Source organism: Protopterus annectens, chromosome 8.part1 (genome assembly GCF_019279795.1).
Source record: "Protopterus annectens isolate FY-2018-M chromosome 8.part1, PAN1.0, whole genome shotgun sequence".
Lineage (NCBI taxonomy): Eukaryota > Metazoa > Chordata > Ceratodontiformes > Protopteridae > Protopterus > Protopterus annectens.
The window spans coordinates 242,514,297-242,540,061 of record NC_056742.1 but is presented as its reverse complement, the minus strand read 5'-3'; the positions used below and the strand labels follow the sequence as shown (position 1 = coordinate 242,540,061).

Genomic DNA, 25,765 nt, shown 5'->3' with positions numbered 1-25,765 from the left:
TGGCACTGCAGTAAGCCTTCTCTGTACATGTCAGAGGTTTCTCATGGTTTGGATGACAAGTAGTTCCACCAGGGCTTCTGATTTAGACTCCTAAATTCTACCATTTCTTCCAGGTAGGGTGTCAGAAGTGATGGATGCATCTAGGAAATCCTCCACCCACAGACATGTTGTCCTAATTAGATTAAGTGTAAGAGGTCCTCCAGTTAATTGGAGCCACTTTATTCATTTATCTCAGGCAGTTGTAAGTTGAATATTGTTATTTCATGGTGCATGTCTCAGTTTTCCTCATAATCACCTTGTGGAATATTAAAAGTTTGCCTAACACTTGTTGGTCAAGCAGTTCTTTATAGGGGGTTCTGTTCTTTGTCCTCCTTTGATGAACCTTCTCTCCTCCATGTGACTTGGATTTCACAAATGACAGGTTTGCCCATTCACTATTCAAACCTGATGGATTAGTGGCATAGTTTGTGTCGTAAATACATTTTCAGCTTTTCTGATGGGGATAGCCTGTCCTCACAGGATGTCCGAGTTCAAGCACTTATCTGTAGGAAATCATATCTGGTCTTTCACAAGGCTAGTGTGTCCTTTAAGAATAACATACCTTTCCCTCTAAAAGTGGTTTTAAAATTACCCCTAACAAGTATACCTTTTGTTGCCTTTTCAAGGACAGAAAGTAGGGAATAAAACCCATTTTAGCTCTGGACTGTGCCACCAGCTTGAGTTTTATCTGAAATGACTGTCTGAATTTTGTGTTTGCTTGAAAAAAAGAGTTGGCAATTGTTAAGAAAATGCTGTCTGTATTTTCTTTTGCCTGCAGGTGATGAACTACCCACTTGAAAATTATGTTGTCAAAAGCCACCCCAAAACAGACCTTGCTGCTTCCAGTACCTTGTTCAAGAATGTGTTTTGGACATTTGTGCCTTGTCAACAAAGTCATCAGTTCACACCTGCTTCAGTCTTTTTTTTTTCTCTCTGACTGTGGCTTGAAGCACTGGGCTTCTTCTGAACCTCAGTTCTTCAACTACAGCATAGTGCATTAGCCCACTAGGCCATCTCAGGTCTTAACCTTCTAAGCCTTTATTTCTTGGCTGTGTTCTGCTTCTTGCCTCCTGCGGAGGTAATTTCTTGGCTGTGTTCTGCTTCTTGCCTCCTGCGGAGGTACTGCTTGTAATCCTTCTGAATCTGATGTGTTGACCCATTTGTGAGGGGAAGCATTGTTAGGTATAGTAGATGTATTCTTAATGTATCAGTTTGTCAAAGAGTGAGATCTCTTCTCTATTTGGGAGTTCCTCCACCCAGCAACTGTTGTTGGAGTATGTGTTTTCATATATTATAACAGTGTAGGTGCTGCATCGTCTTTTTGATTTACAGAAAATGTGCTTGTTGATGCTGAGTGGTCAGGGTGAATTGGAGGGCATAGAAACATATTTCTAATGTTATGCATATTGATGACCAGCAGAGGACATCTGCATGCCTTCTAATAATTAAGGACATTTATAGGAAATAACAGTGAGAGGCTGGAATGAAAATCCGATTTATAGACCCACCAAGGAGGAGTCTGTCACATATCCATTAATATTGAAAAAAATAGTCTCAGTTATTTCTTTGGTGTGGGGCACTTGTGAAGTTAGCAGGGGCGACTTGTGCTATAGGACTGCAGCCCCCCCACCTGTAAAATGCCCCAGTTGCTACATGGTGGTGGGTAGAGTATAAGGCTTGAACCCTGTACCTTGGGCCCAAGTGGCAAGAGCCTGAATTCCCTACCCACCACCATTTGTAAAACATTTACAGATATTTTGCCTCATATTTGTTCTGTTCCTCATAAAATCTGTGGTTTCTGTATTTTTGTTACTTAACACAGCCATTAGTGCAGTGGTAGCATTGTTGCCTGACAGCTACAGGTTGTCTGGTTTGATTCTTGGCTGGGGTGCCTTCTGTGTGGAGTCTGCATGTCCTCCCTGTGTTTATGTGGGTTTGCTCTGGTGTCCTCAATGGATATTTGTCCCTATTCTTTGGACTATATTCCCCCATTATTGCCTTCAACCAGGTTTTTTGTGCTAAGGTTGACAGCTATGGTGATAACTGAACTCACTGAATATGTTTGGGGGCTGTATTCCCTCATTATTGGCTTTGTGCTAAGATATTGACAGCTATGGTGAGAACTGAATTCACTAAATGGTAGCCATTTAATCTACCTTTCTTTCATAAAACAGATGATTTGGCATAGTGGTATGTTGCTCTCACAGTTTTGCACAGGCTCCTGGGTTCAATACCTGGCAGTGAAGTGTTTGGTGGTAACACAACATTTTATTCTAACAACTTTCCAACATTATGCAAGCAATGTTTAAAATGTGTCCCTGTTTTTTGGTCTTTTGCCCCCCCCCCTAAATTTTGGATTTTTCCAGATTTCTTGTGCTGCAGAGTTCAGAGATGCAACTGAGTGTCAAGTAGATTTTACAAGAAGCTGAGAGCTGCAGGGGAACAAAAGTTTAGTGCTGCTTATGCAGAGTCTGCTTGCATTGTTAATAGCACAATAAGTAGTGTACTTGCTTTTGATGCAGAAGGCTGTGGGTTCTACTCCCACAGTAGGTAGATGCATTGCTGATACTGTACTATATTGTAAAGGGGATGGATGCTGCAGAACTTTTTGGTAAAGATACCTAGTAACTATGAACCTGTTATCAGTTTGCCATCCATTCCGTATTGCAATATTACTAGCTTATCGTTTTTTTAATGCAACTTAGGCAATTTATTCCTCAAGGGCAGCAGGCGCTTTATTTGTAGATGAAACAATGAAATATAACATTGTTTGTTAGCAGCAACCTCTTCATTAGTTACAGATTTCTTTAATGTGGAATTATTTAGATGACTTTTGCTTCAGAGATTGTGCATATTTACTGATACTGGTGGACTGTAGAAGTTTGAGTAGACTTTTATGATAGAAATGTTCTGAATTGGGCAGTTTTGTCTTTATTGGTGCATGCATTTTGTTTCATTGTTTACTGGAAAAATGTTCAAAACAAATTTAAAACGCCCTCTAACAACTGTACTATAATGTACAAGGAATATAATTTAATACAATTAGGAAGGTGTATCAAAGACCACATGTATGTTTCGTGTACAAGGGGCCTATGATTAGAAAACAGTCCAAAGTTAATCTTTATCTGCCACTGGCAAAATGTATTTTCTTTGAATGTGGGTTTCAATGCTGTTTCAATGAATGTGAGTTTCAAGGGCAGAGAAGTTTTAATGCTAAATCTGTTTTCATTGTGAGATTGCATTGCTTTATTTAGCAGATGTCTTAGTGTTTGTGCTGTAAAATGCAAAATAAAACTTTCAAATGAAGTCCAAATCATCGTAGAAGTAAAGCAGTATGCACATTAGTGTTTATGGTAAATGGGGTGAAATATCCAAGTAATGGTTCATTGGAATGGCTGCAGGGGGGAGGCCCCATTCGACCATGATTTTGTGAGGGAGAAGGGCGGCAAACTCAGACACAGCCCTGGCTGAACTATACCTCTCAACTGTTCAGATTTTCACAGAATGAATAGATTTTTGCTTCTTATTTTTGGTTTGTTCCTCATAAAATGTGTGGTTTTCTGGTAAATAATTTAGGAATTAAGTCACTAAATAATGGCAGACACTGAGTTCCAGACTTCATAACCTTCAGAAAAATGCATGCTAAAGCAAGACCTGTTTTATCAATTGTCTCAGTTTATACAACAATTTATAGTACTGTTTATATGTTCCCCCAGTATGTTTGGCTTTGTCCAGATTTCCTGCATTAATAGGTTGAGAGATACATGCAAATAAATTGCTTTATAGACTTAGGCATATCCAAACCTCTCAACTGTCCCAGATTTTGGCTCAAAATGTTACTCTTCCCCTAATAATTCTGCCGCAAAATGGCAATTTTGGAAGAAAACGTGGAGGGCTTACAATTAAGAAATAACTGTAATAATCAGAGTTATAGATTACTTTTATTCAGAAATGCATGTAGATTCTTTTATTTTGTCAACTGCTTAAGTTAGTACTAATATTAAGAAAGTGTCCCTTCTTTGACAGGTTGCCAGCTGTATTGTGTGGCTGTTTTATATTTTTGCATCACATTTTTCGTCCATTATTCATAAAATTGTGTTTTTCTGGCAAATTAGTGGCAAATCATTAAAGACTGAAGTTATAAAATAATGGCAGACATTTGAGTTTCAGATTTCGTACCTTTCAGAAAATTCATACTAATGCAAGACCTACTAGTTTATTATCTTTCTAAGTTTATTACCGCAATATTTTAAAATTGTCCTTATTTTTGGGCCTTTGTCTCACATCTATGTATGGCTCTGTCCATATTTCTTGTTCTGAGGTTGAGAGGTATGACAAATGTGTCAGGGCCATCACAGTCAGCCAGAGACATTTCAAATTGTGACATACTTGTTGCACCCAACTCCCCCATGTAGTGACTCTGGATGTATCCAAGCAAGGCAAGGAGCAGTTGTGCAGTGTAAATGTGCAGAATAAACCCCCATCCAAGGTAGACACAAGTGCTACCTTTATTCTGTCCTTGATTTTGCAGAATGTTCTGGTTTCTGGCATATTTTTATACTGTTGATTTATGCTTATTAATAAAACAAGCTGTAAATAAATATATAATCGTGATTTTGACCTGTATATAAACCAGTTGTGGTTTGTAGTTGTATGTTATGCACTGAAGAAGGGTTTTTACCTGTAACCTTTGCTGTTGTGTCATAAAGTGGTTTTCTCAACAAGTTCTTTTGATTTATGCTTATTACTCAGAAAGTGCCTTTTACTCTCTGTTTAAGTAGCAATGTTTTAATGACCATCAGGTAAGCGTGTCTGAGATTGTAAGATGCAAGTAAGCTTTAATAAGCATACTGTTAAATAATTGCCAACACTGAACGCCTTTCTGTTGTTGCCATGCAGAAAATACTTACATAACTAGATAATGTATAAGCCTTGGGTATTGAAATGCATATGACAGTATTTGTAATAAAGGACAGGATTACATTATTTTAAGAAGCTCATTGCATTTGTTGGAGACTTGCAGTCATCTTTGTAGACTTTACATGTAAACCAAACAGAATGCCAGTCTATCATGTGTGGTCCATTACCTGTACAATAATCCTTTAAGCAGTGTATCTTGAGCTTGTTTCTTGTTTGCTTTTCATTTTTTACTTTGATCATGTTTTCCCCATGAAACAAGTAGATAGTTGTCAGGCAGCAGGTCTTTTTGGATAAGAAACATTTTTATAAGTGGGGTATCACAGAGATTGCTACTTTCAGCATGTTACTTGGTACTTTAATAAAGCTGAATATAATTTATAATTAGAACTGCAGTGCAAGGAGAAGTGGTTTGAGTTGAGTGCTGCTTGTTTTTCTTATATCTTGATTTTGACTGGCATTCCAGTAATGTATTTAAAAAGTAATTTATTTTTTCATGCCTCACAACCTTTTTGTTTCCATCTAGATATTAAGTAAGCTGTCATGCAGCCAATGCATTGAAATATTTTTTTTTCTTCTACACTTCATTTTGTCTTGATTGAACTCTCATAATGACGGTTTGGCACCCAGGACAACGTATTTAATTAGTTACAGTTTTTGTGGTTTTGAGCATAGCTCCTCCCTTTTCTGGTTGGCCACACCCCTTCCCATTGACCCCCCCCCTCACCCATTCACCTGTCTCCTGCAGCCTCCCTTTGATTTGAAGTCACCAGCCACCACTGGAAGTTAGCAGTAGTTCTGGGTCATCACGTATGACCTCAAGTGGTTACATGTGCTTTGACTATGTGAGCGCAATAGTTTGATCCACGTGAGAGGGCACAAGAAAGGTGCACCCAAACATTCCAGCTGCTGCTGTTGGGCCTTCTGTTGATCAGCTTTGGTGAATTCTTGCTTTAGTTTCTGGCAACAGTTTTCCTTAGTTGCAGGTTATTAGTCTTTGAGAATGTAGTTAACATGCATTACATAAAAGTGAGAACCTGTACAGTTAAAAAACTTATTTATGCGTACAGAACATTCATTAGCCATTAGTTGCACTATTTGGAAGCAGAGACATGCAGAAATACAGAACAAGATTAAATAATTTCTGTAGGTATGATAGCTTCTGACTGTAGGTGGTGAGCTGGATTTTGCATCTCTTAAATGTTATAAACTGTTTAGTTGTGATAAGGTGCTGGCTTTTTTTCATAATGTATCTTTTAATGAAGAGTAGAACTGAAGTACAGAACCAGAAAATGGATACTGAATGTGACATGAGTTGTAGTTAGCAACCATTATTACTTTTCTGGCTGAGTAATGTTTCCCATCTGGGTCATTTTACTTACGGGTTGGACCTTTAATTGATGTTCACTGGAGAACCCATTCTGAAAAGTTACTGCTGCAATAAAGATGTTTCTGTTTTGTGTACTTTGCTTCTTCTTGTGTGTTATTTTATCATTTTTCTCTCCCTCAGTAGGAGAATTAGATGATTACTGTACTTTTTTGTTCATTGATTTGTTAACAATGTTGTTATAAAGTTTTACAGTGGCGTAGGTGCACAGGTATTGTATTGGTTAATTATTTTCTCTTTTATGCTTATCTATTCATACTTAGAAAATATGCTTATAGAACATCTCACAGAATATTTAGGCTCAAATCATATGTGTGACTTTATGTAGTGGAAGCTGTTTTATACTAGGTGATAGTGCTTAGATCCCTATTCTTCGTTGCCAGGAGCATACTTTTTCAGACTGTTCACATAATTCCACAGAAGAGATTGATATATTGCACTTTTTTTTTCTGACAACTTTAGTAAGTGCTCTGAGATATGTGTTTATTTATCGTGTGTGCCATGTATACTGAATCTTTACAACAAATGAGAAGGATGACTTTAAAGATAAAAAAAACGCTGCTGATCTCTAATTGCTGTCAATAATTGCACTGCCACTCCAGCATTATCTTAATTGCCAGATCTACCTCCTTCCATAGTAGTCACTCCTAGATATTATGTGATTTTACTTTTTCCAAGTTGTTCCATCTGTTGCTTCAGTAACATGGTGGTACTCATAGGTTTACATATAGCACACACTGCTCACTTTGCATTGATATGTTGCCATTTATTATCTGGCATTTTGTTTACCTTTTGCTCTGCAGCAAGATAAGTTCATGCTTAGTTAAATCCATATGTTGTCAACCCATTCTGTCCTATCTTTTCCCCTCAGATAGTAGGCTGGTAGGTAGCTTTTAGGCATGCAGTCCAGGAGGCCATTAAGGAGCCTAGCCTAGCTCAGTTTCCAACTTGCTGCAGAGCACTGACTGGTTAAGAGACTCGTACAGCATGTGAATGGAGGCTGAGTGAGTCAAACCCTATATTACATGAAGTAGCTCATTAATAGCTTGTAGTATCAATCCTCTGCATCTTATTTTCTGTGAACTTCATACAGATAACTTTTTCCAGTATTGTACAATGTAGTTTTAAAGGCCCAACAAAAATCTTCCTTGACTGCATTGACAGTTTTTCTGTTTGACACCTTCTCAAGTAACTATTAGGATTCTTGGGCAGCTGCCTACTTATCTTTTGCAAACACCCAAAAAATAATCTCATGTTCATAACTTGGACTTTTCATTTATGTGTAACATGTTTTATGAGTTCTGAAATGTGTATATTTTGTGCAACTGTTTCCTTTTTTATGATTGTCATCATATCCACACTTCCTTTTTCTTCCCCTTGTATTAGGATGTGCTATTTGAAGCCAGTACACATCAGGTGAAGAAGTTTGTTTTGCACACAAACTATCCTGGCCATTATAACTTCAACATGTAAGTACTGGTAACTTTCTAAAGTGTAGAAGACTGTCGTAATTTCATTGCAACACGTAGTTTGAGCTGTTCAATGCAGATTTACTTACACATCTATAAAAGGCAAATTAGTATAGTTTTTGAAGAGTAGTTCCTTCATAGATGAATAAGTGTGGGCCATCAAGCTGCAGCTGCACAAAGGGAAAAAGAGCCACATATGTTTATTTAAATGACAAAGTATGTATTTATACATTTGTAGAATATATATTCTTTTCTATGGTGGTTGGAAGTGTTTGTATAAAGATAAGTTATGCGGAAAAGCAAGTTCTGTGTACTGTACTTGCCTGCACTGATGGCATAGAGGGATAAAACCCTGACTATGGCCCAGGTGACCCAAGTTTGACTGGTGGCTCAGGCACCTGATGACACAGGCAAGAGGGATGGACATGCCTATCCTGAAAGGGAGGGAGCATGAAAGGCAGACCTTTGTTGAGCACTGGTGGGTGCTTGAGCTCAAAAAGAACACTAAGGCAGGGGGTGGGGTGGGGGGTAGGACAGAGCTGAGCAGGCATGGCTATTCTATTGACCTGGGTCCAAACTTGTACTTGGGACACACCTCATTGTCCACCCAAGCCTGACAAAAGCGTCATCAACAGAAAATAATGAAAGCAATAGCTGAGCCCAACAGATGTTAGACTTTTGTCTTCACATTTATTTAGACTTCATCAAAAATAAAGACCCAACAAGTCAACCCTCTGTTTAAAACTTTCTTCATATTACATGATCATTTGATCTGATGTTGCCCTTTTCATTCTTCCTTAATGTATGGGTTCAGATACAGTCCTCGGATCCGACTCTGCCACATATTCCAGACTTCGGATCCAACTCTCAAGCTCCTCCCTCTACCCATAATGCAGTACTCCATCCCCATTACCTCAGATCTCATTTGCCGCCATAGCGAATAGACGCAGGTTCCTCTCCTGAGCTTTTAGAGCAATAATCTGATGTCAGTCTTCGTTCATTCTTGACCAGTGGGACTCCGTTCCAATCTTCGGAACTGGCTTGTCTGTGTTACAGCTTGCCTCAGCCAAAAAACACTCGAGCTAAGACTCTACCCACAATCCCCCTCTCCCCATTACCCCAGATCTCGTTTGCCAATCTGTCAGCAAGACGTGTCAGACATTGCTGTCAGCTAAGTCATAAAATTTCTTACATGTTTTTTTTTACTACCTATAATATATAATATATATATATATATATATATATATATATATATATATATATATATATATATATATATTATAGATATATACTCTTAATTATACCTTATATTTCTTAACTGGGTGTGTTTGGATTCTCTATCACGTACCTCTGGTAATCTCCATTACCATTGTTGGTAACCCCTCTCCTGCCTTTCTTACCATTTGCAGTAATTCTTAATACCATTGTTGGCATTTCTTTTTTCTCTTATGCCCTTTTGGTATTTCTCTCTACCATCATTGGTAGACCTTCCTACTGTGTGTGTGTGTTTAGTTGTTACCTCTTTCAAAATGGCAGAAAAGTATAAGGGCACGTTAGGATTTAAACAGTGCGAAGACTATGGAAGAAAGATGCCAAGTTCTGATGGGCATCTTTTGTGTATTTATTGCCTAGGAGCTCCTCATCTTGACAAGAATTGCGACATCTGCCAGAGCTTTAGTAACCGGATCTTGGTCGAGCATCGGAATAAGCTCATTTTGAAGGGCTTATTAAAAACTACCTTTAGTGAAGCTTTGTCAAAGTCTGATCCTCCTAAATCAGACCCTGTCAGAAAGAAGAGCCACTCAGTACCTGTGTCCCCCATGGCACTGGTGGCACAAAAACATAACGCAACGGTTCTGGCTACCTCCACAGAACCAAAAGCAAAGGTACCGAAACAACTTAAAGAATCCTCGGTACTGACTACTGCCACTACAGTGCTTTTGGCACCAGCATCTGCACCACCATCTTTAGTTTCTGGCTCGGTGCCAACTTCTCCAACAGCGCCTCAACAGGCTCCGCCCACCCCCCTCAGTGCCGAAACCAGATCCGAATCTTTTTCCCAGGACGAGGTATTCACCTTCCTTAGACCTATTTGCAGGCCACTTGCCCAGTCCCTTTTTGGAACAACTTCTTTCCCCTTCAGGATTGTCTGTTCAATCCTTCAGGAGTCTCTCCTTGGTAGACATCTTGAGATTGCTGGATCAGCTGTTGGCGGCCAGAGGTATTCCTGCCCCTTCTCAGGCCCCTCTCCCTCCTGGAGCTGGGGTGTCTTCTCCAAGGACTCATTCGCAGTTTCCTCCTCTGACTTCCACCGGCACTTCGGAGCCCAGCACTTTGATCCCCCTGGTTCCAGCTGTTCTGGTGCCACTAGGCATCCATATCTTGGAACCAGATGTTGCTTTGAGTTCTTTGGTCCTCTCCTTGGAACCAACAGATTCTTGGGGCCGAAACTCCACTGCCAGTTCTGAGGGTCTCTGATTGGCTCCTGTTTTTATGTGGAGCCGACCTTGGCTCTTGGGGCTATGTCGGCTGCGGGTCATTCCTCGACTCCTGCTTCAGAGGGCGGACTCTTAGGGCAGGGTGTGACTCCGGTTCTGAGGTGGTCTTTCTCTTTTCAGGGCTCCCACCTTACAGGTTATGGAGAGAGCTTTAGCCTCTGCAGGCTCTCAGCTGGTTCCTACTGCATCAGAGTGTCACATTATCTTCTGGTCCAGAGCTGACACCAATTTCTACAACAGGACAGCGAGCACTGACACTTCATTACCCCTGCACAGGACCCTCTTCTTTGGAGTCTTCCTCTGAGATCCCCCCTGAGGAACCCCCCTCCCGTAAGAAGACATGGAAGTGGAAGCACCTAGATTCCCTGGAAGAATCTGTCATGGAGGACACAGACTTAAATGAAGAGAAAGGTTCCCCCCGGTCACCCTTGAAGATGTCTCCTTTGGAGACATCCTAGAGATTCTCAAGCAGAGGGGTAACTGGAAGCCCTAAGACTTGATCTCAGAGGAATCTTGCAAGCATTCAGTGCTTGACCATCTACTTCCTGGGTGACCCCACCCACTGACTATCTTATTAAGCTGATTGCACAAGTGGAATTGGAAGACCCCTGACTCCATACAGCTGGAGACCAGACAAATTATTATCACCTCCTGAAGACCACCAATATTGAGCCAAGGGTTTAGCAGTCAATGCCATGGTGGTGGCAGCTGCCACCAAGGAAAAAAACTTGCCAATGAGAGTTCTACTGTCCATCCTCCTAACTAGGAGTCTAGGACAATGGATAGATTTTGAAAGTGGGTCTATGCTTCATCGACCTTCGCACTCAGGTCTTTGAACTTCATGGCACATTTTACTAGACTCCAGAGAGACCTGATTAAGGAATTATCAGATATTGTCATGGGAGCAGTGTCTGACAAAGTGGAGGACAAGGTTGTCTCTCAGCTAGCCACCCTGGAATCGGTATCAAACTCATCCATGCAGCTGATTACACATGCAGCCGAGGGCATGACCAGAGCAACGGGTTCCAGCTTTGCCGTAAGGCGCCATCCCTGGATGCGCTTGTGTGAATTTGCGGAGCAGTTCAAGTCTTCCTTTGTCAATACTCCTTTTGATGGATCAACTTTGTAGGTTCCAAGGTGATGGATGCACTAGCCAGGGGGGAGTAGGATGGAAAGACCCTGTCTGCTGTTGGCATTTGTTTTTCTACTCCTTAGCGATCCTACTGCAGGAATCAGAGGAGTGGAAAGATGTGGCTCAAAAAATGCAAGGGGCCTTTACAGGACACACGTGGTGGCAGCTTCCCTTGGGGCAGAGGGGGGAGTTGGGAGCTCAGATGGAAGACACTGACCGGGAGGCAGAGGTGGCCCACAAAACCAGGGTTCCGGAGACTCTTTTCACTGGACAGCCCTGCCAGCACTCCTGAAAGGAGGCTGATTGCTTACCTCTAGAACCAGTTGAGGGAAGACTCTCACTGCAGTCGACAGCCTGGCGACAAATAACCTCCAATACTTTGATGCAGAGAATCATTACCAGAGGCTGTGTCACATCCCCGTCACCCTTTTCCCGAGATCAGTGTGGAAAATCCTGATGTTCCACCCAATCAGAGGGATCAAGCAGCTATAGAAGTTCAAAAGCTGCTAGAAAAAAATGGACCTCAGCCTTCTGAACAAGATTTTTCAGCAGACAAAATTCCGGATGGTCTCTCTTTTGTAGGGGAAAATGATTGGATGTGCTGTATAGACCTTCAAGATGCGTATTAACACATAAAGATGGACAAACACTCAAGAAGTTCTCTCTTTTTTCGGCTAGGGGCCAGTCGTTATCAGTTCAGAGAGCTGCCCTTTGGCCTCACCACAGCCCCCAGAGTGTTCACCAAATGCATGGCAGGAGTCACGGCTCATGCGAGACTACACGGATTCCTGGTGTTTCCTTATCTAAATGACTGGCTCCTCACCACCCCTTCCCAGGCATCTACTGCTTCAAGCCACAGACTTCATCATATTTGTTCCGTGCCCTGGGCGTAACAGTCAACAAAGAAAAGTCACAGATGTCTCCCACTCAAGACTTAGAATTCATAGGAGCCCACTTCAACACAGCTTCATGTATAGCTTCTCTACCCTTTCACAGGCTTCAAAAGATAAGGTCTCATGTATAGCTCATTTTGGTAAAAACAGTGCCTCCGCTCTACTTGTCCTTAAAGCCCTAGGATCTATGGCAGCGGCCATCACCCTGGTTCCTTTGATGAGATTTCGCATGAGGATACGTCAGTGGCTTCTGACCTCCCAATAGTCCATCCTATCTCATCTGATGCCTCACCCAATTTTAGTAACAGGACATTGCAAAAAGGATCTAGCCTGGTGGGTGCAGTCAGAAGAAATCCTAATGGGCCATCCCTTTCTTTCCCAGCAACCCAAGGCAATAGTGACCACAGACACCCCCCCAGATGGGGTTGAGGGGGCATTATCTGGGAAGAACAGTCCAAGGCACTTGGTCTCCACAAGAGACCAATTTACACATCAATGTCCTGGAGATGAGAGCAGTGCTCCTGGCATTGCAAGCCTTTCGGTCTGCTCTTCCTCTGGGAACAGTTGCGATCCAGTCAAACAACAAGGCAATGGTTTGGTACATCAACAAACAGGGTGGAACCAAATCCTACTCCCTTTGCCAGGAAGCTCTCAGACTGTGGTAGTGGGGGATATCTTCCAACCTCTTTCTTGTGGCAATGCATATCCCAGGGAGTTCCAACGTGATAGCAGACAAGCTGAGCAGACACATTCTACTGCCTCACAAGTGGGCTCTCAATCCCAAAGTGGCAAAGGAACTCTTTTGCCGATGAGGCCAGCCTTGCTGCGATCTCTCTGCCTCCCCAACCAACAACAAGGGCAGCAGCTACTTTGCCCTAATTCCCCCTCAGGGGTAGTCCCTGAGAGATGCTCTCCTTTTCGATTGTCCCTTTAGTCTTCTTTATGCCTTTCTCCGTTTCCCTTCACACCCCTCTTCCTAAAGGAGGCCCAAAGGTTGTGAAGCAAAGTGATTCTCATTGCCCCTTTTGGCCCAGGTATATTTGGTTCCCCTTACTTTGGCCTCAGTTGATTCACCATCCGTGCAATCTAGACCCAGTCCCAGACCCTGCTGTCTCACCCGCAGGGATTGGTGTATTCTGATCTACGCTCTCTCAAGCTCACTGCTTGGTTCCTCCAATTCTGTTAGTCGCCAGACAAAACAATATAACGTCCTCCATAGAAAAAATGTTATTCTGGCTTCCCATAGGTTGATACTAGGCTATTGTCCCTAGGGCCTATACAAGCCTAGCCATAACAATTCCCTGGCTATTTCTTCCCACACTATTTACTTCCCTGGACCCCTGTCTAGCAGGGCGACTGACATGATCCCCGGGGTAAATTTCCTTTCTCCCATCCAGTCGTCAAGGTTCCTTTTGAAGAGAGCCAAAGAGCCGCTCTGCTTGACATGTATGGGCAGTCTATTCCAGAGTCTGGGGAGTCTCTGGGTCAAGAACCTATCCCTCCAGCATGTTTTGTTTATTGTGATGACAAGGTTTAGATCCCTGGAGCGTGTGGCTCTGAGGGATTGGGATTTCTTTAAGTGTAGCATGTCCAACAGCTCTGGGTTTGACATGGCCTTGTATGTTAAGCAGTGATCGCCTCTGAGTAGACGATATATGACAGAGTATAGCTGGAGTTTTTTAAGGCGGTCAGCATAGGGCATCTGCTTTAGGCCTGTGATCCTTTTAGTTGGGTATTTCTGCGGCCTTTACAGTTGTTGCAGATGTCTTGAGCAGTACATACCAAAAGGGGCGTTGTATTCTACAATGGGTCTAATGAGGGATGAGTACAGTGGGACAGTGACCTCCTTTTTCCTGGATGAAAAGTCTTTAGTGATGAGGTGTGCATGTAGAAGGATTTCCTGACTGTTGTAACAATGTGGTTATCGAAGGTGAGACCACTGTCCACCTGTGTCCCTAAGTCTCTTATCACACTTTCGGTGTTTAGTGTACTGCCACCTATGTGGTAATTCACAGGTACATGTTTTTCCCAAAGGGGATAACTATACATTTCTTGGTATTGAGCTTGAGCCAGTGGCTCTGGCACCAAGCATCTGTTTCTGTAAGGCCCTTCTGTAGAGTATCCACATCATTTGGGGATTCAATAATGGCTCCCAGTTTGCAGTCATCTGCAAACTTTGTTAGCCAGAGTCCCTTAGTGTTGGCCTGTACTTCACAGAAGTAGATGCCAAACAAGAGCAGTCCCAGGACTGAACCCTGAGGTACTCCACTTGCCACTTGTCTGGAGCTGGATTTGGAGTCGGCTACTTTTACAGTGTGGGTTCTGTCAATAAGCCACTTGGCAACCCATCGAGTGACGTAGGGATTAATGCCCAGCTTAGTAAGTCTGTCTATGATTCCAGAGTGGGGGATGGTGTCAATGTCCTTGGCGAGGTCCAGATAGGCAGTGTGGACCGCCTTACCCTCATCCACGGCTCTGGAGACTGATTCGAAGAAATTAATCAGGTTCAGGAGACAAGATCGGCCTTTCACGAACCCAAACTGGGTGGGGTCCAGTGTTTGAAGGTTGCCAATGTCTTTGTTTATAATTTCCATAATAATACGTTCCATGGCCTTGCAGATCAGGCTCGTCAGACTGATGGGGCGGTAGTTCCTGGGATCCAAGGTGAATGCCCCCTTGTGGAGTGGGATAACTGTAGCTGTGCACCACTCAGTAGGTACGAAGCCTGAGGTGAGGCTATGATTAAACATGACACTTAGGTGAGGTGCCAGTTCGTTTTGTAGTTCATGTAATACACAGCCTGGGATGTCATCTGGTCCTATGGATGATGTATTCCTAGCTTTGGAGAGTGCATTTTTTACCTGTGTGGCCGTCATTACTGGAACTTGACAATCTTCCGGTATTGAGATGGGCCGTTTAGGGAGTGAGAGGGGGGTGAAGTTGGCACTTAATTGATCTGCCAGGATATTGGCAATATCCTTGGGATCAGTATATTTAATGCCATTCTGTTGTAGCTCAGAGCAGATCTGAGCATTACCATTTAGATTCTTGACATAGTTATAGAATGCCTTGTGGTTGTCTCTGGAATCTTTGGCAATTTTATTTTCATAACTAGCTTTGGAGGATTTTATGAGGGATCTCAGCTTCTTACTGAGGCTGGTAAGGGAGATTTTTGCATCCTGGGATTTTCCTCTTTTCTGCAACAGTTTCTTCCTTTTGTTGTAAAGTTTGTTTATGGCAGGGCAGGGGATCACCAGATTGGCTTCCTTTTTTGGAGGTAGAGCATCTTGGTTCTATTTGGGATGGCACGATTCATGCATGAGTGGATGTGCTTGTACAGTGCCTTAGTGTAGGATTCAACAGTCGAACTTTCAGTTCCCGTCTACATGGGTGTCATGAAGTTTGTCACTTCTAACTTGAGTAGCATGATTGGAGAAGTTTTTTATGGAAGTTTCCTTACTGGGGGGTGGGAGTGGGATGTGGATGTTAAGGGTGATTAGCTTATGGTCAGACCTGACCAACGACGGGATGACCATAGGTGTGGAGTATCGATTTCCCATGTTGGTAATGACCAGGTCTAGGATACTGGAGCTACTGGTGGGACTATGGATTAGTTGATCCAGGCCGTTGGAATTTATGAATTCCAAGAACCATTGGGCAAAGGTGTTGATACACAAGTAGTTTTCCCAGTTAATGGCAGGGTAGTTGAAATCACCCAGTATTAAGGTGTTTGGTTGTATCTTAATATTTTCCAGTATGTTTAGAAAAGTGTAGTGAGAATCTTGGAGCATGGTGGGGGATCTGTAGCAAGCTACAATTTGGATTGCAGTCTTACCTAGTGTTAGTTGCACCTGGAGAATTTCAGACGCATTGTGTTGGGCAACTAGCCTGGTGGTGTGAATTTCCTTGGTGAATATGGACACTCCTCCACCTTTAGTGTTTCGGTCCTGGTTTGGTGGCTGAAAAGTGTGGTAAGAGTTGTAGCCTGGTATTGCAAGGGTGCTTCCTGGAGCCTTGAACCAGGTCTCAGTTACTGCACAGATATCGATGTTCTCCATTTTTAGGAGTACCTTGAGAGAGTGCATTTTGAGGTTTAGACTTCTAGCATTGAGTAGTATTACCTTCAGAATTTGCATGCTTGTACCTGTTACGGTGGTGGTTTGGTCCTTTGAACTTTGCCTAGAAAAGGCACTCTAGGGGTGGCAAGAGCCTTAGCCAGTAACCTGAATCCCAGGGGTGACAGGTGAAGACCATCTCTGGCAAAGCATCGTGGTCTGTCGATCATGTCATCCCAGGCAGACAGATACTGGATTGCCTTTGAGTGACACCAGAAGCTTAGCCAGTTGTTGAAGTCAGTCATTTTGTTCTTCTAGTGTGGTACTATTCTGGGCAAAATCAGGATGCTACTCAGGGCTAGGGTCATACCTGCCTGGGCTACATGATCCAAGAGCTCTTCCATGTCTCTCTCCATGTAGTCCAGGGAGGTACGTCTCAAGTCATTCACTCCAACATGGACAATGACAGAGTCATATTTGTACTTGTTGTGGAGTGACTTAAGTGCATGCGTTATGTGGCGGATCCTGGCACCCGACTGTAGAGTCACCTATGACTAAAGTGTTAGGTACGTTGTCTTGCCTTATGGGCTGTTGCTGAGTGGCACATTGGTGGTGTGAGCTATGTGACACTTTGGTTGTGAATGGTGTTTGTTTGCATTTCAGCTTCGGAGGTCCTTGTTGCTTGGGCAGGTTACAGTTAACGGCCTCCGCATATGCGGATTTAATGTTGCTATGTGTGGGTGTTGGTGGTGTGGGTTTAGAAGGGCTACGTGTTGCTTGAGGTGTAGTGCAGGTGTTAACCTTCTCCTCTTGACTGTCTAACACAATCTTGGATGGAGCGAGCTTTGCTTCCAGTTTGGGTATGTAAGTGCATCTCTCACAGGTTGTAGTGTTGGGTGGTAGGAGGAGAGGGTTGTCTGTGTACATGAGGCAGTTGCTTCATTGCCCCAGTATGCCCAGATTCACCAGGTGGACATGAGAAATTACAGGAAGCTGACCCTTGGACGTGCCTGGTTTGGTGCATTTTTTGTGAAGTACAGGAGCTGTTTTCCCTTGCCTTAGCAAGGTACTTTACAATTATAGGCTGTTTAGTGCATACAATTAATTTCTCCTTATTAACAAGGAGAGTTGAGTGCTTGTATCAGTTTAAGGCTTCCTAGTGCTTTCCAGCAGGTATTAGAGCAAGTGCTAGTCACAGGGATGCTTAAAGGTAAGATGAAAAAAATGGTTTATCCTAAACACTGCAGTGTGCACTAGATAAGTTAGATGTGAAAGTAGGTAACTTAAGTTTTACCTGTCTGAAAAGTTAAGTTTTAGTGGAGAGTCACTATTTTTAAAACAGCAAGATAGATTGAAAGGGGGTGGTCACTTTTGTATTCTAGTACTATGGAATACAGTAGGATGGCCAGTAAATTTAAATAGTTGAAGGGGAGTGATTTCACCAGGAGACTCTATTCCAGTAAATGGAAGAGATTTTCAGCTTGGGCTTCTGAAAACAATTTAGACCCCTTTTTGACACCTGCTGAAAAAGTTTTGGAATTTTTAGCCACCCTTTTTGATCAAGTAGCTTTTGCCTCTACCATTAGAGTTCAGTTAGCAGCCATTTCTAATTTTCACAAAGGATACGACAACCATTCTTTAATTCCCATTGCATATGCAAGGTCTTTCTCAAAGTCTCAAAGGTGCTTTACATCTAAAACCTCCATTCAAAGATCTCTTAACTTTGTGGGATCTAACCTTGGTTTTGAAATCTTGAAACAGTGGCCACTTGCCATCTCAAATTCCTTTCTAGTAGCCATCACTTCCACCAGAAGAGTCTCTGAGATCCAGGCATTATGTGCAAAACCCCCTGTATATCATTTTTCATAAAGATATAGGGTGTCATTGAGAAGTAACCTTTCCTTTCTTCCTATGGTGGTCTCTGAATCCAATATTAATCAGACTATTGAGTTACCAGTTTTCTTCCCCAAATTTTCCAACAAAGGTAAATATTACTTACAGTTACTGGATGTACATAGGCAACTATGCTTTTACCTGAACAGGGCTAAGAAAGTCCAGGAAGTCAGATCGATTGTTCCTTTCCTTTTCTGGTCTAGCGGTGAAACAAGCTGTATCAGAAGTGACTGTGACCTTATCTTAATGGCTGAGATTGTGTTACCTTTATTTTTGGCACATAACCAAAAGTTACCTGTGCCTTTTAAAGTTAATTCAACCAGATCAGTTGCCACATCAGCAGTTTTTCATTCAAAAGCTTCTGTGGATGAAATTTGTGCAACTGCAACTTGGCTAAACCTCATACCCATCACTCACTACAAATTGGATATGGTCTCCAGATGAAGAGCATCCTTTGGCTCTATGGTTCTCAGGAATATCTTTCCATAAGACCACCCAGGGACTGAAGCAGCTGATGACTCTGTCCCATTCGTCAACAATGAACAAAGATTGACATCAGATAAAGAAGTTATGTACTCATCATAACGTTCCATCTGTGTTGTCGATCTTCGTTCATTCTTGATATCCCACCCACTTTCCCCTCCTATAATTTCCTGGGGGATCGAACCCTTGTCCTGGGTTTACATAGGGTTGTTTCCTTGGACATTGCTTCTGCTTATAATTCCTGTGTGTATGCTTGCTATGGTCTGCAAACTCGATCTGAGGTAATGGAGAGAGGGGGATTGTGGGTAGAGTGTTAGCTCAAAAATTTATTTTGCTGGCAGCAAGCTGTATAATTTCCGAGCTGGTTCTGAAGATCAGAACCGAGTCCCATTCATGAAGAATGAAGATTGACAACACAGATGGAACGTTATGGTGAGTACATAACTTTCAAGCAACAATAAAAACAGAGTGTGCGCGCTAATAAAAGTCCAGAGCACCAAATCAAAGTAAGCACACCTCAGAGAGCGAGCCAAATGACTGGCAATAAAAAACACACTTTATTAAAGCCGAAAAAATAAAAAAGTAGTAATATAATATTAACTCTTAATTTTTTCACCGTGTTTTCGTCCAAACAACAGCAAACTTCATCAAATAACAGCATAGAAACAAAGTGACGTATTTATACATTCAAAAACACTAAATTTTCTAATTAAAATCCCCAATCAATCAAACATTACAAACTAAATAATTAAAATACTAAAACTTTCTATGATAAAACATCCTACATAAAACACTTAGAATTAAACCTCCTGTCTATTTAAAAGGTAAATATATAGTAGCAAGCTTATGCAAATTATAACCTTGTTCGGATAAGAAATAATATTGGCTTAAAAAATACAGGTTAGATAAAAAATCAGAAATTAGTGTTGAGCAAATAGCTCCATCTAATGACCACAAAAAACTATTACAACAAAATTAGAATCAATATTGACCTAAAAATCAAGCTACTCATTTTGCAATTCTTTTAAAAGTTAATTAAACTTATTCAAAAAGGGCATAAGTTGTATAAACCTCGGTGGTACAGCGGTAGCATTCTTATCTCACAGCAAGAGGTTCTCCTGTTTGATTCTCGGCTGGAGTGCCTTCTGTGTGGAGTCTGCATGTCCTCCCCGTGGCCTCCAAAATACATGTATGAATGGGTGTGCCTTCGCTGAAGGTTGGGCATTGGGTTGGCAACTCGGCACCATAAAAATCTACCACCAATCATTAGCGGACCGGAGTTCCTCTGTGGCGACCCCTAACCTGGAAAAGCTGAAAAGACTAACAACATTCAAAAAGGGCATAAGTTACCAAAAATATATTTCTTAGCTAGCATAGTAAAAGAAGCTATTCAAACTCATAAGCTAAAGTTTAGCTGCTCTTAATTTTAAAAGAGGAGCAATTGTAATATTCTCATTGAGGCCCGTGGGGTCCTCCTGCATCAAGGGTATCTTGCCAGTATAGTTCCCTGTATTTAAGACAAGTTACCCCCCCCCCCCCCGGCATCCACTAGGACTTTCTCCAGCACAAAAAATAAAAACCTAGCCCATTACACACCAAAGTGTGTTTATTATTTATTTATTGACCGGGAAAGTCCACTGGGCCAATGATCCATTTTCCGTGGTGGCCCGGGGAGAAAATCTCCATACAATCACAGAAATGTTTGCATAACATGAGCTTAACTTTGAAAGTCAAGAAAGTTTTTACACAATACAAATTGAAGTAGATATACAAGACAAATACATATTATAGAGGTATACAATACAAGAAAATAAACAGTGTTAGATTTTTAGTAATTCTGTTTATATATTGTCATAAATAAGAATACTGTAATCAATTCTGTTTATTCAACCACAGAAATAAAGAAAGCAAGAGAGATTGGATATAAAGACAGATAGTATAAATTGCAACTATATTAAGTTAGTAAAAGTATTTGTAGTGTAGAGTGGCCAAAACATTTAAGGTGGTTTAATTATATGACTACAAGAACAGACAAGGTTATTGAGATAGTGTTCTTTTAGTGCAAATTTAAATGTTTTTAAAGAGTCTAGTTGAGTAAGAGAGAGAGGGAGCACATTCCAAAGTTTGGCAATGGCATGGGAATAGAGACATTGTCCAGCTGTTTTGTTGGGTTTAGTTATGGTTAAGAGTTGCTTGTTAGAGAACCTAAGATGCCGAGTAGGTGCGTGTGTTTGTATTATAGTTTGAAGGGATGGACAGAAGTTTGGATTATTTAGTAGTTTGTGGGTGAGAGTAAGTTGGGACTAATGTAGGTAATGAGGGAACTCAAACCAGTTTATAGATTTAATGGCCAGGCAATTATGCGTGTGAGTTGGCATGTTGGAGACAAACTTGGCTATTTTATAGTAGCATAACAGCAGTTTGTTCAGGAGAGATGTGTGTAGGCTAGTGAAAATGGGGGAATCATAGAGGAGGGAGGATAGAAGTAGATTTTTAGCTAGTTTCAACTTGGTAGACTTGTCTAAATAGAGTTTATGCCTATAGAGTTTGCCAAGCTTGAAATAGGTCTTTTTGATTGAGTTGAGTATATAGTTTGGCTGTTGTTACAATTTCAATTTCTGTATTGTTTTGAGAGAATATTTTAAAGTCTAGAGTTAGAGGTTTGGTTGTGAAAAAGTAAACGTTTTGATTTTTTTTCGATTAAGTAGTTTGGCTGTTTTTACAATTTCAATTTCTGTATTGTTTTGAGAGAATATTTTAAAGTCTAGAGTTAGAGGTTTGGTTGTGAAAAAGTAAACGTTTTGATTTTTTTTCGATTAAGTAGCAGTTGAGCTTTGTTAAGCCAGGATTTGATGGAAGTAAATGCATTTTTGTTAACTTAGGAGATATGAGATGCTGTTAGAGGTTGTAATTATTGTCGAATCGTCCATGTATTGAATGAGTATACTTTGCAGGGATGCTGTATGGAGATTATTAATAAATATGTTAAAAAGCAAGGGCCCAAGAACAGACCCTTGGGGAATGCCTGTGTTGTTGAGTAGGTAGTCTGATTGCTTACTTTGCTATCTAACAGATTGTTTTCTGTTGTATAGATAGTTATGGAACCAGGATAGCATGTGTGGAGAGCAGTTTACGGTCTCAAGATGTAAAAGTAGTTTTGAGTGGGACACTATATCAAAAGCTTTTGAGAGGTCTAGTAGGATCACTGATGTTAGTAGGCCTGCATCAAGAGCTTTGTATACAGTGTTAGTAAATGACAGTAAGGCTGCTGTTGTGCTGTGTGCTGGCCAAAAAACTTGTTGGGTGGGTGTGAGTAGGTTATTGTCTGTGAGATGTTTTAGCAATTGATAATGAATACACTTTTCTAAAATTTTAGATAGAGGTGAAACTATGGAGATGGGCCGGTAGTTAGATAGATCACTGGTGTTACCGCCTTTGTGAAGGGGAGTAAAAATTGAGTTTTGCCATAGTTGTGGGACATATGATTCAGAGATTGATCAGTTAATGAGAATGCTAATTGGAAGAGTTATAGAATTTGCTGCAAGTTTTAGGTATTCAGCTGGAAGGCCATCGGAAGTGGGGGAGCATGGTTTTAGTTTTAAGAGCAGTATAAGAACTAGAGAGGTGGGTACTGGTTGTAATGTAAATAGAGGAGTGGATGGGTTTTTGTTGGAATTGTAATTGATATGGGGAGTGGTTATAGAATGTATTGTTGTTTATGTTGCCAATTATACTTTTGTTAGTTTGTAGAGAGAAATCATTAGCAAGTTTTTGGATAGTATCAATAAAATGAGAATTGAAGGCTTGGGCAATTTCTTGAGGGTCTTTGTCAGGAGATGGGGAGGGGTTGCGTTGAGTACCAGGATTTAGGAGAGAGGAAACAGAGTTCCAGAACAATCTGGGGTTATTTTGTTGGATAGTGAGTTTAGTGGTGAAATAGCTTTATTTATCATTGATGACTTGCTTTTTGGCATTGTTATGGAGTTGCTTATATCTGAAATTAAGTTGTGGGGTTCTATTTTTATGCCATTCCTTCCAGGCTTTATCCCTGGAGGTAGGTTACTGTTTAGTTAGCCATGGGGCATGGTTTGGCTTTACTCTTTTGGTACGTGTGGGGGCAAGACTGCTTAGAATATCCAAAAAGACTTTATTGAAGTAGTTAACTGCTTCATACAGTGGTAGAAATTTGGTAGGGGACCAGTTTGTGGGTTTTTAGAGACTCTAAGAATAGTATATCTGTATAGAGCATTCTTTTCATTTAAAGTTCTAATGTCATCATAGTGTTCATAAATACGTTTTTTCAATTTACACTCAGATTTCCCTACATAGAAAGCACCACAGGGGTCACAAATAGCAGTAGTGTTGCAATTACTAAATATGGCCCCTACAATTTCTCTGTCCCCATCACTCTAGCAAAACTTTGTCCTTATTTTTTTATTTGTTGGATATTTGTTTACCGGGGTGGTCTGACTGGGTCTCAGAACCCATTTTCAGCAGAGGCCTGAGAAAAACAGCTCCACATGTAGTCCAGTAAAAATACAGTAAAATCCAATGCAGTACAATTATTACTTATTAATTACATAAGCACATTGCGAGCACACCCCACAGTTAAATGTACCCTTTCTCTTCATGTAATTCAAATTTCAGGGCAGTTTATTTGTTTTCCTTTTGTTATCTGTTTTAAACAATTCCATTAGGTTCTTTCCCTTCCTAAAAACAATACTGAAAAGGTCATTACCTAGGGTTGTCAAGTCAGATAATTCTGTAAATCTTTCCCATTCTTTTATAATATCCTTAGCCAAGAAGGTGTTAGCATTATACTCCTTAGTAAAGGCTGTATTATACTGGCTACCATCTTGTCCACAATTATTAACAATATTAAGATTAACCCTATTCCCCAACAGTGGGAAGAATTTGTCATTCCTTGAGGATGTTACTGGGAATAACGCTTATCAGTAAACAGCGCCTCCAAAAAGTCACATTCAGACTCAAAATCATTGAGTGGAGGTCATCCTGCTCACCCTAATAAATTGTCCCCTAACAATATTTTTTTCTGTGAAAAGGGGTGTGCATTATTGAAGTACAAATAAGAGTTAGAAAAAGTTTCCTTCTAGAAAAGCTTAGATTTAATCCCAAAATTAGTTTTCTCAATAGTAACATCTAAGAAATTCATTATATCTTGGGTAACATTATTAGTGAACCTTAAAAATTCAGTTGTAGTGTCCAAGTACTCCAAAAATTCATTGAGTCTAGTCCTTGTGTCAGTCCAAAATATTACTATATTGTCCAGAAATATTTTATAGAATGCCCAGTATGTCTTAAATTCTGAATCCAAAACAAATTTCCTCTCCCACCAAGACAAAACTATATTGGCATACATAGGGGCACAATTTGCCCCCATTGCTACACCCTTAGTTTGGTGGATGAATTCCCCACCAGAGTATATAAAATTATTCCTTAGCACAAACTCCATTAATTATAACACTATTAGCAAATCGTTAACCTTAGCAATCCCCTTATCGACCAAGGCAGCTTCCAACCACTCTAGGCCTGTCGTGTGGGGGTTCACAAGAAAAAGGTCTTTAATGTCAACTTTAACAAACTCTATTTTCTCAAAGGGTTCGTCCAAATCAATAGCCGTCAAAAAATTCCCATGAGTCCTTGAGAATTTCCTTCTCAGATCTCCATAGGATCTCTTAAAATTAAGAGCAGCTAAACTTTAACGTATGAGTTTGAGTAGTTTCTTTTACTATGTTAGTTAAGAATTTTTTTTGGTAACTTATGCCCTTTTTGAATAAGTTTAATTAACTTCTAAAATAATTGTAAAATGAGTAGCTTGAATTTTAGGTCAATATTGCTTTTAATTTTGTTGTAATAGGGTTTTGTGGTCATTAGATGGAGCTATTTGCTCAATACTCATTTCTGATTTTTTTTTATCTAACCTGTATTTTTTAAGCCAATATTATTTCTTATCCGAACAAGTTATAATTTGCATATGCTTGCCACTATATATTTATCTTTTAAATATATAGGAAGTTTAATTCTAAGTGTTTTATGCAGGATGTTTTATTTTAGAAAGTTTTAGTATTTTAATTATTTAGTTTGTAATTTTTGATTGATTTGGGAATTTTAATTGGTCAATTTAGTGTTATTGAATGTATAAATACATCACTTTGTTTCTATGCTGTTATCTGATGAAGTCTGCTGTTGTTAGGACGAAAACGTGGTGAAATGGTAAAGTGTTAATATTATATTACTATTTTATTTTTTCGGCTTAAATAACGTTTGTTTTTTATTGCTGGTGAGTTTGATAGATTTTTTTTCTCCTCATATTATCTTCAGTATCCTCCCTCCTAGTTTTCAATAATTGTTAGGAGATTCTAGTTTCTTTTCCCATCTGTATACTATTCTATATAGTATCTCCATCTACATCATACATCTAAATCTACACCTACTCCATAAACTCACTTGCAGTGGTGATATACTTCCCAATCCAGGACCCAAAACATCAATCAGCCCAAACTTAAATCAGCTAAATCCCCTACACCACAGACCTACCTCAGCTCTCCTCTTCTTAAACATTAATGTAAGAAGTATACTTAACAAAATTCATGACCTTCATGCCCTACTAGCTCTATACAAACCAGATATTGCTGTATTAACTGAAACATGGCTGAAATCACAACATCACAATAATGAAATTACTGCCCCGGGTTACAACATTATCTGAAGAGACAGATTAGAGAAAAAGGACGAAGGTGTCGCAATATTATTCCAAAATCATCTTACCTTAGAACAAGTAGATTACAGTACCCATGAATTCAAAGATATAGAACTAATCCTTGCCAAATTAAAAATAAGTTCCAACAAACATATAATTATTGCAGGTGGCTATATACCACCAAGCAATAACATCACTGTAATGGAAAGCCTGTTTAATTGGACCCCCAACTTCCTTCCACATGAAACCATACTGTTAGGAGACTTCAATATTGACTG

General features: G+C 40.5%; 1 protein-coding gene across 1 annotated transcript in view; it reads left to right on the top strand.

Annotated features, from left to right (window-relative positions):
* Positions 1 to 25,765, top strand: part of PHAF1 (phagosome assembly factor 1) — a 1,784,739-nt gene that overhangs the window by 1,269,168 nt on the left and 489,806 nt on the right. The window contains exon 11 of the mRNA XM_044081838.1: positions 7,730 to 7,812. Within this exon, the coding sequence (XP_043937773.1) occupies positions 7,730 to 7,812 (83 nt within the window). The remainder of the gene's footprint in view (positions 1 to 7,729; positions 7,813 to 25,765) is intronic.